This window comes from Panthera tigris, chromosome C2, assembly GCF_018350195.1.
Source record: "Panthera tigris isolate Pti1 chromosome C2, P.tigris_Pti1_mat1.1, whole genome shotgun sequence".
In the NCBI taxonomy this organism is placed as follows: domain Eukaryota; kingdom Metazoa; phylum Chordata; class Mammalia; order Carnivora; family Felidae; genus Panthera; species Panthera tigris.
Genome location: NC_056668.1, coordinates 76503314 through 76514554, shown reverse-complemented (window position 1 = coordinate 76514554; position 11241 = coordinate 76503314). Strand labels below are relative to the sequence as shown.

The following is an 11241-nucleotide window of genomic DNA, read 5'->3' as shown; positions in this document are numbered from 1 at the left end:
GAAAAGAACGGTTAAACCCTAAATGCTGAAGATTGGTCTGGCCATATACATCATATAAAAGAGGTACAAATCAATAAATAGGATTATGGTTAAAACCTAGGAGAAGAAAACCCATTACTAGAAAATGTTCTACACAATATAAAGATGTTTATCACAATCACAAAAGTATTTAATTTTTATTTCTCACTTTACATTAATAAAATTTTAACTGTGGTTTACTGAAGTACTATGGTAAAACTTTAGAAGTTAGAACATATACTCAGGTGAGAGAAATTTCCAGTTTCTCAAACATCAACAAAATATTTTTTTATACATAATGCAATTAAATATCAAATGTCTGTAGGTATGGTCACAAGATGTGGTAACTCTTTCATCCATGGAATAAGCCAGAGAAAGTTACCATAATTTATCACAAGAGTGCTGTAATATCTTTAAGCCAGGCAAGGACCAAGTTTCATTTTAAACTATTACATTTTATGAGGCTCTGTTTTACTGTTCAAACGTATCCTTCTAAGCCTGGGTGTTTACTCATGGTTCATGACCATGATACGGCACACAAAAGTGCAAAATGAATACTTGTTGACTGATCAATTTTGTTTTACAGCTTGATCACTTAGACTTTTAAAGTAGTTATGTTGCTTTCTTGATTCCTAGTGTATCAAACTATAATCAATTTTAATTCTTTAATTTTAATTATTAAATTTGTTATTTTAAAAAGATAAGTTTTACCCACCAGGGGCACCGATACTGCAGTGTAAGGCACTTCTTTGTTTTTGTTTTATTTTGTTTTGTGTTTAGAAAATAGAATGTGTTCTATCTCTTCCTAAGTCATGAAAATACTCTGGAGAATAACATCAGTTAGTATCTTAGATTCTCCTTCATGGATTATAAAGAATACAATGTGGTAACAAAACTTAATAAAATAGATTACTTGCTCACAACCGCAAAAACACACCAAGAACCAAACAACAACAAAAGTCGTGTCTCAGTTACAAAGAATTCCAAAGGGCACACTCATGTTCTCACGCACTGAGAGGTGAAAACAGAAAAACAGGAAAGAGGTTCAAGGTGGTGAATTTTATCACTAACTGTAGTTTTCTCCAAAAAACATAGGTGCGCATCTCTGATTGTAAATTATTCTGGGAAGGATAGAGAGCTTGAGGAGAACTAGCATTAGCACTACGAATTTATTTTTTTTATTTAGAAAGAGAAATCTTTGACATCAAAATTTACATTAAATTTATGCACACTTATTTAAAAAAAATAATGTTTCTATTTGTTAGAGCAAGTTACTCTCACAGAGACTGAATTAACCTGCAAAGTGGGCTCATACCAGAAAAGGAATACTGTGATCAGAGCAATGGTTTCTTGTATGAACTACAAATGATTCACATTTTAAAAAATTGTATGTAAGGCTCACCCAATATATGTATAGCATCTATCAAAATTGAACAGAGTAGTGAGTTAGGATGGCCATGTTGGTGTAAAACTGATGGACCCAGCCTCGATTTAGAGAATGTTAGTGATTATCTCATCCAGCTTCTGTATTATGCAGCCAGGAAAACTGAATCATCACACTTGGGAAGTAAGTTTCTCAAGGTCACAGCAGAAAAGTGGCTGTAAGTCTTATGAGGGTGGCCACAAGGTCTAACTTGCTCACATTTTATCACCACGCATAGCACAGTGCCTGGTACATGATTCTACAATCATTTTGAATGGACCAATGAGTAAAAAAATGATGAATGAAAATACTTCCAGGAATAGAAGTTTGACAGCATCTAGGCAATTAGGATGGTTGGTTAAAGAGACAATGCCAGGTGCCTCTAGAAGCTGATGTACCGTGGCACATTTTGAAGTAATTTTAATTCTCTTAAATCTTTTAATTTATCAGTGGTATTTCCTATTCAGTAGAGTTATAGCTCTTTGAAGAGCCTCTTTATCAACTCTAGCACAGGACACTCAACTTACTGAACTGTACTACATATAACACTGCTCACATCTACATTATGTCTTCGGGAATGATGATGGGCGAAGACACTTCTTTCTACCCTACCCCAGCTAACTGAACACTCAGTAACAGGCACTTGGAGCAATGATAGCATTCACTCTAGAGGCAGTTTTCAGAAATAAAGAGGAGCAGGAGAGGGACGAAAGTGAGAGGGTGGAGGCTATGAACATTTAAACTGCTTGATGAAGGGAGAAAAGCTGTTAGACTTGTTATAATTGAAAGAGCATTTGCAGGCCTCATAGAAGTATTCAGGCAATTGGAAAATACCTTTTCAAGTACGGGGCAAAGGGAGGAAGTCAACAGCAGGTGTTGCTATGTAAACAAGTCAAATTTAGGTGAAAAAAGAGTAGGCATGTTTCATCATGGATTCTTGGAAGCTGTTCTTTGCAGATTTAAGTGGATAACTGAGATTGACATTTAAAGTGGCAGGAGACAGTCTGGGCAATAGCTTCCGTATTCCAAATAGTCAGGTTCAAGTGCAAGAGAGGTCTTCGTAAACAGAGTTGATGGCAGTCTTTTGTGTTAGAGCAGGGGTCACTAAGACTGCTTAGGGACCCAAGTGAACTTCCAGCCTCCCTCCTCATCTCGACAAACAAAGGCTTGTCCCTGGTGGAAGGAATGAGTTTTCACATTACAGTGAGGGCTCAGGGATGTGGAAAAGGCCATCTCTGTCTTATTGGGAGACACATCAGTAGTATAGTAAGGAGGAGTTTGCAGCCCTCCTGGCTCATTTGAAAGTTGAGAAAGTAAGTGAAAATCTTCCCCGTGCCTGGCAGTGCTATGTGAGGGGGTTGTTTGGTCACCTCCATAGTCAATTGGCAGACCCTCCCTGGGGATATTTTCATAATTGGCTGCATCATCCGGAAACTGGGGAAATGTGCTGGCAATTCTTCTGGGATGAGAGGAGAGGGCACTGTAGTTAGCTGATAAAGTGTCATCAATGGTATTGAGGTCTTTTAATCCAAGTGTTTGAAGAACCCAGGGATCCACAGGGGGCCCAGGTTGTTCTTCACAGTTAGCAAATTCACCGGAGAGGTTTCTCTTGGCATTTTTGTGATGGGGGATCTCAGGAGGAAAATATCTTTGCTCTTTGGGTTTCCTCTTTCCCTTTCTGAATTTTCCACATGCTTTGGAAAACTCATCTGATGACAGTAATTTCTAGGAAAGTAGCATTTGAAAATATACAGTCAGAGAGTCAACCAAGATCATTTTCTTTACTGTTGTCTAATTAAAACTCCTTCAAATATTAACTAGTCACTTTAACTCCTTAGAAAACATGATTAATATTCTATTCTCTCTGTCTCTGTCTTTGTCTCTCTCTCTCTCTCTCTCTCTCTCTCTCACACACACACACACACACACACAAAAGTGATTGAATTAACTTCTGTTTCCAACTTAAAATCTATAATGACAAGTTACTACCTGGAAACTACAATTCATGTTTTTTACTAATCATTTAAAAGTTGAAAGAAAAAATAATGTCTTTAAATTTTCAATTCAGGAAAGTAATTATTATAATAATGACAATAATAGCAACTATCATGTATTGAACACTGGCTACATGCATAATGTCATTTTATATGGGTACTGTTAAAATCTTCCTTAGCGAGGAAACTGAGGCACAGGCATATTAGTGACTTGCTAAGGATCATGCGGCCTAGATTAAATCAAAGCCATGTGATTCTAGACAGAGCAACTGATTGAAAACAGTAACTAACACTGCTTCTTCTTGTTCCATTAACTTTCATAACACTTTCGTGTGATATGTATTATTCTACATCTTGGACAATTGGGAAACAGAGAGAAAAAAACCTGCCTAATCTATATCATTTACTAATTTAATAAATGTCCTTTGTTTTACAAAATGGTGGCTGGACTAAGGAGCCCAAGCTAATAACTGTGAGATGTGCTCCCTTTTTTAACAAAGCTAACTGGATTGTAAAGGAGTCAGATATGGTATCTTTTCTTCTCTGAACTTTTATGTTCAGTAAAAATGGCAAGAAGCATAATCAATTTAAATTAAATAATATCAAATAACGTAGCTTGTCTAGAAGCAAGGAAAAGATTGATGACAGAAGCAATAATTGTAACAAAATGACAAAAAGATAACAGAAATATAAAACCCAGAGAAAGGAAGAAGAACAGGAAGAGACTGTGGACAGGCTATAAGTCCTTGAGTTAGAAATAGTCTAACTCATTTAAGAGTATAAGAAAAACGATTCATTAAAAGATAACATAATTGGTGATCTATAACTGCCACTCAAGAAAGCTGGGCTCCACCCATATTCATAACAGTTTAGAGCTGAGGAGATTTTCAACGATCTTTTAGGCCATGTATATCCAGATGAACATAACTGAGGCTAAGTGAGAGAACGATTTACCGAAAGTCAATCTGATGATAAGAAGAACTGAGTGTCTTTCGGATCTGATTCCCACTGCAGTGTTCCATCCATTTAGCTCTCTGTCTTTTGATTAACCTCTGTTGTCTTAGCAATTCCTTTGACTGGCTTGATTCTTAAGCAACTTTTGCTGTAATACATGGCTAACATCTGTACTCTAGATACTTCTAAGAAATGATACATAAAAATTCTTGTGAAAGTGCTATATTTCCTTTCAGAAAACTCCATCTAACCCAGAAATGCCTTTGAAGCCATGCTGTTCAGTACACCTTCTACAATTAATTAAGCAGTTTTACCCAAATTACCTCCATTCTCAAATCACTGCTGTGTTTTTATAAAAGGGATAGTTACATACCTTGGCCTTTTCTTCAAGACATTTAACCAAAGCAGAATTCAGGTATTGTCTAAGGTGATTATTCTCTTCGTGTAACCTAGCAAGTTCTTCTTCCTTCTGCACCAGAGTATCTTGGAGCTGCAAAAAAGCATACAATGGTGAAGGCTGCTCTACTATATTGACTTTGTAACCTTATAATAATGCCACTGATCCTTAACCTGCTTAAACTTGATCATTATTCTATTTGTTTTACAAACTCAACCTCCGGGAGCCCTTGTCCTCTAACGCCTAAATTCAATCTACACCCACCTACCACCTGATTGTTCAGTTTTGTGCTCTGAACTTCTTATTCATTGCAAAGTGTTTAAAGAGATTATATGACTTTTAAGATTGCAACCACAAGGGAATCGGGAAGGTATGTAGGAAAATGAGCTGCGTGCAACTGTTTAAATATAGAAAAAAGGATTTAGAAAGGTTTCGCTGGACTCCTTCCTTGCACATTAAGAAAAGAAGAAAAACAAGGGGGGCTGGCTTCCTTCATCCTCAGATTGGTCTGTTTGTATATCCACTAGATCAAATTATTCTCTCAGGAACAACAACAAATAAAATGTGATCAATGAAGCAATCTTTGCAAAAACTTTGTAATCATCATCCCTCTCCAAGTGATGAGCTATGTGTGTGCTTTAAAAATACTATCACACTCAATATACCATTTGGTCTTTCAAGCAGCCATCTGAGGAAGGCAATATAAATATTTCAATTCCATAGGTATGGAAAAAGAGGATTCAAGAGGTCATAGGACTAAAATGTGTGCAGTCAGGTCCTGACTATAGGGCCCCCTAGAGGGTTTTGATTGTTCTTGTTGAATTTGTTGTTTTTGTTTTCTTCCCTGTGACATTGATCACCTATCTTCCTGTCCACCTCTGTGGACATTTACTCACTGTGGTTCTAAATTGCAAGTCAACATATGAATTTAACAAGGGAAAAGAAGCAAAGTAACATTAAGGGGTGATGTTAAGAACAAACTACATGCTAAGTGAAATGAGTCAGACTGAGAAAGACAAATACCATATTAATTCACTCATATGTGGAATCTAAAAAGCAAAATGAATAAGCAAATAGAAGGCAGAATCCTATAAATACAGAGCATAAACTGTATTCTCTGTCAGAGAGAAGGGGATGGGGGAAGGGCAACATGGGTGAAGAGTAGAGGCAGATAAAGGTTTCTAGTTATGGCATGCATTAGTCATGGGGATAAACGGCACAACATGGGGAATACAGTTAATGATATTGTAGTCGTGTGACAGCAGTATATCTGTATGGTGACAGATGGTAGCCACCCTTGTGGTGAACACAGCATAATGTATAGAGAAGTCAAATCACTACGTTGTACACCTGAAACTAATGTAACATTGAGAGTCAACTATACTCAAATAAGTTTAAGAATAAAATAAAAGTAAAAAAAAAAAAAAAGAATGGACTGCATTTGCATGGAACATGTCTGCCTGGTTATACATACCTGCTTGTTTCTGTAGAGCTGAGAGGAAAGCTGAGCCTCTTCCCATGAACATGAGTTAGGAACAGGGAAATTGGAGTCACTGGATGATTCTATGTGAAAATACCAAATGGATAACTGAGAAAACACACTTGGGGTTTTTGTGTAATGCAGAGCTCATGGAGGGATTTCAGACAGTTTAATGGATCCAATTACCTTTCTAAAAATAGCTATTGCCTCCTTATAGGAAACAAAACATTTAAAGCTTCCAGAAGGGATAAACATGCTATGAAAGACAAATATTTATAGACTATCTGCCAAAATGGCTAAAGGGATGAATTTTGAAGAGCTAAGAGGTTACATTTCTTCCTAATATATAAACTCCTGCTGGCTAAGCTTATAAAAACCATCCCATCTGCATTATGAATTCACTCAAATATTTATTGATCCTTCCCCTGCTAGGCATAACATTGCAACTCCACTATGTTTTCCAAGTTTTGATCTTATTTTCTAAGGTTTAGCGTTTGATAACATAGTGTTTGCCTCTAAAATCAACTCCTACTTTTGATGGTGTCATTTTTCCCCAACTATGAAAATCTTGGCCTGTTTGCTTATCCATTAAAGCTGATGGAGAGTACATATTCAGAATTATATGTGGTATCACTTTCTACTTGAAAATAATTTGGATCTTGCTTCTCTGAAGACCTTGATGCAAATCTCAAAACTGTACCCTGAATTCATGTATTTCAAATGTCATCATTCGTATGTTTCTTATGCTTTTGTAAAGAAGTTTTTTTTCATATTTGATAGCAAACTATACCTATCAGTAAAAACTATGCTTATGCATGCTATAGGTTTACTTTTGTTTTATTTTCCTCATCTAGTACAGTTTTAACTCTTGCTCATCTCTACGGAAACTGAAATATTCCTGAAATATTTTCAACTAAAGTAAAATGATGAGTAAGGAGACAGGAATAAAGTTGTATACAGTTTGGTTTTATATTCTTGGGCATTCTGTCTTCTCTGTTGCTTGTGGTAGAAAGACAACACTGAACAACTCCCTTCCTGAAATATAAGTGTGTTTCATTATTTTGGGGGTTTTTGTTTGTTTTTTTCTGAAATTCAAAAAAAAATAATATGACAGAAGCAGGAGTACATATATTTAATGGTGAAGTGTCTACAAGTTTTTCTAGAAACCAGATTGCTAATATAGAAATTCCTTTAATATTTATGAGAACTATTTACTCAGCCCCCAGTGAAAATTAATACATGATTTTCCATCAATGTTATCTTTCCCTCCAAAATTGAAGTCTTCTTTGAGCAAAAAGGAATCATTTTTCCCCCCACTTACAAGATATTATTCAACTCTAAGAGAACAAATAGAGAACAAACTGAAGGTTGATGGAGGGAGGTGGGTGGGGGATGGGCTAAATGGGTGATGGGCCTCCTGAATAGGAGGGCACTTGCTGGGAGCACTGGGTGTTATATGTAAGTGATGAATCACTAAATTCTACTCTTGAAAACAATATTACACTATATGTGTAATTAATTAGAATTTAAGTAGAATTTAATTAAATAGAATTTAAGTAAAAATTTGAAAAAAAAACAAACAAGAAACAAAACCATGATCCAGTTAAAAAGAAAAACAAACCAAAAAATAAATAAATTTGGTCAAGAGCTTTGTAAAAAAAAAAAGAAAGAAAAAGAATAGCTATTCATTTTAGAGAAAGAGGAAAGAGTACTGAGATAAATCATTTTGAAAGATAACTGTTGTTCTGATTTGGCTTTCCTTTCTAAATAAACTTTTTAAAAATAAACATGCTATGGATACAAAAAAAAAGACAATGTTCATAGGACTTCCCTATGAAATAAAAGGGTATATTAGTATTTTTTCTCATCTCTCTCTTATACCCAGGGAAACTTTCCTGAATTCCAAAAGAAATGCTCCAACTGGTATCTTGACTACAAAAGCGTCTCACTAATATTGTTTGTAAATCTTTGACCCAAAACCAAATTCCCTCAGTGGGTTGGAAATCTCCAAAAACTATAAAGTGTGGGGAGAAATATATCTTGTCCAGTGGGCAAGGGGAAGAATCTCATTTTCAATATATGACAGTACAGAAAATCAGGTTATTTAGGGTGTGAAATGCAGGAGTCTTTGTGCTTTCCTCAACTTCCCATACCATTTCTTCTTCTACAGAGTTCTAGCCCATGATGCTTTGCAACTATGGGTGCTGGAAAAGGGCTTCAGACCTACCGGGAAAGCAGAAGAGCAGAACTTACCCTGTGCCTGTGGTGCTTGTTGGGGCTCTCTGTTGTCCAGGAGACCAGCAGCCCAGAAAGAGACCCAAGTCTCCGTGGAAACGTCAACACTAGATTCTGACGTTGTAGTGGAATACGGGCAATTATAGCTCTGGCCTCCTACAAAGTACTGGTCTTGGCAAGGCAGAACAGTGTTCTGTGAAATTCAGTATGAGGGATCAGGGTGGGGGTGGGGAGGGTCCCAGGAGATGGAATGATTGGGATTTGGAGGGGGATAAGGGTGGGAGAAAGAGGCACAAATTACATGCAATGAATCAAAAACAGTACAGGTGTTAAGCATAGATCCCAGATTAATTCAAGTGGTCAAAATATAATTACTAACAGGGAATCAGCTCCTTGGGTTTACCCAGTAGTTTCCTTAGGCTCTCTCAGCAAAGAACAGGCTAGTATTGGATGGACCAAATTTGTAAATATCCAAGAGTATTTGCTGTTGCCATGACTCAGTCATCTAACAGGCTATCCAGGATCTAAGTAAAAGGAATTCTACTTAATGATTGAAAGATATATGGACTATTTGGCTCTTTCTAGCAATACCTTAATTATATTTCTAATAACGTTAAAAGACAAAGAGCCCAGAATGCTAAGGCTGAAAAGGACTGAACATGACATATAAGGAAACCTCCTTATCTTTGCTTCTCAGTTTCTGAATTACACACCTGCTCCATCCCTTCCTTCCTCCTTTCCCTGGCTTTAAATGCTGCTGGATCCTATAGTGGTCTAAACCATTTGAGATGGATGTATAGACATATAGATACATTCCAGAGATAACTACATACATTTTGCTCCTAACTCCAAGCACCGGTACCTATAGTCACTCCAAGTAAACATATCATTAAAGCTGAAATACGTTAGTCAGCAGAGGCAGCAGGCTCTAGATCTCTCCAGCACTAGGTCTCAGTGCCCTTCCAAAGTTATCTTGCCACTACTAACTGCCTGGCATGTATTCTCCACTGTGTTCTGAGCCAGCGAACACCCTCCTGCCCCCGACTCCTCAAACTTCAAACACACAGTCTTTCCAAATGTCCAAGCAGGGGCAGGTATGCAGCCTTCCTGGGTTAATTTGTACAACAGCTCATTCTTAATTATTTGTCAATGTTTAATCAGGTAAAAGCCATTCATTTCAGCAGAGTCCAGCTTTGGACAAACTCTTTTTGACCACTACAAGTCTTTTGTTGACTTGAGGACTTTTTGGGCATAACATAAACAGCGAGAAAACAAATAAGAAGAAGGAAAAGGAGAGAGAGAGAGAATTAAGCTAATTAAGTCACAATTTGTTAATATCCTCAGTAAGTTAAGTTTTGAAAAAGTCCAATCTTTTGGGCAAATCCAGCTTGGGCAGCGCAGACCAAAGAAATTCAGCCAAAAGTTTATCAAGCACTATTTTCTTTTATTCTAAAAGCATGTTTGTAGGCTCTTTCCCTGAGGTTATTATTGGAATCAGAGTTGAACTATTATGCAATTGACACCTGAGAAGAAAACAAACCTCAAATACCCTTGGACTAGCTCAAATCCAAATGTCTGCAAATATGTGCATAATCTACAGGAAGAGGTAGAATGAAAAGTGAGTGCAGGTGCGGGGGCGGGGGGGGGGAGAAGAAAGTTGGGAGAAAGTACAGAGAGTAGAAATAACACAAGAAGGTAAAAGGATGAGAGAGATGGGGAATGAGAGACTGAGGGAGCAGAGAGGGAAGAAGATAGGGGAGAAGCAGATGGGGCAGCAGAGAACACCCCTTTTAATGGGCAGGTAGCAGAGAAATCTTGCATCCAAGGTGGAAGAAATTCTAAATGCAAAGCCTACTAGCTCTCAGAGCCCCCAGGTTTCCCCAGCGTATTACCTAAACCCCAGGTCCTCACTTACCATCTTGCAGTGGAAGAAGGCGCTGCAGAAACTGAGCCCTCAATTTTTCGGTAAAGCCTGTAGGAGCTTTAAATGGGACTGAGGGGAGGAGCTAGGAGAGGCGAGTTCTAATCTGCGGGAGCTCCCGGTGACGCCAGGGACTCCCGGCGAGCGCCGCCCTCTGATTTGGTGCGAGGCTGTCAAACTGGTGACGTAGGTGAGGAGACGTCAAGCCAAAGTCTCTGGCACTCAAGGCGACCGCCGCTCGGGGACCCGAGACCTGCCGCCACCTGCCGCCGAGCGCCCGTGTGCGCTGCGCGGCTTCGAAACCCGAAACCCGCGCGGTGCCTGCCGGAGGCCCGCTCGCCGTCCGCGGTCGGCCGAGAGTCGGCGGTGGCGGGACCGCGCTGCCTGCCGGGCCCGACGGGGCGAACCCGGCTCCCCCTGCCGGGCGGGGCGGACTCGTCGGCTCTGGCGCCGGAACTAGGGAAAAGCCCAACGCGGCGTCTCTGGGATGGAGCAGCCCTTGGGGAGCCGACGCAGCACCCAGACTTAACACTGCCCCTGTGTAGTTCTTGGCCACGTGATCAATGCCAACCTAATGTAGGACCTGGTGAACGGACTGGCTTTTCCCCCTCTTTTTGATATATCTCATTTTCCCCAACCCCTGAGGGGCGTGTGAAACGGGAAGATGATCTATATCCATTCTAGAATTTAAGTTTGGGGAGAATAGCTGTTCCCGTCCATTGTGTTCACTGCTGTTTCCAAAAAGTGCCTGGAACAATCTCTAACCTGTCATGGGTGCTCAATAGAGAATTAAAATACGGGGGGGGGGGGGGTGGTGGT

General features: G+C 38.9%; 1 protein-coding gene across 1 annotated transcript; it reads right to left on the bottom strand.

Moving 5' to 3' along the window:
* Positions 1 to 1868: 1868 nt before the first annotated feature.
* Positions 1869 to 10484, bottom strand: GMNC (geminin coiled-coil domain containing). Its single transcript, XM_015538098.2, has 5 exons — positions 10417 to 10484; positions 8520 to 8694; positions 6261 to 6349; positions 4763 to 4879; positions 1869 to 3166 (listed from the first exon to the last, which is right to left on the bottom strand). The coding sequence occupies exons 1-5, from the start codon at positions 10417 to 10419 to the stop codon at positions 2546 to 2548; spliced, it is 1005 nt and encodes a 334-aa protein (XP_015393584.1). The 5' UTR covers positions 10420 to 10484; the 3' UTR covers positions 1869 to 2545.
* Positions 10485 to 11241: the final 757 nt, after the last annotated feature.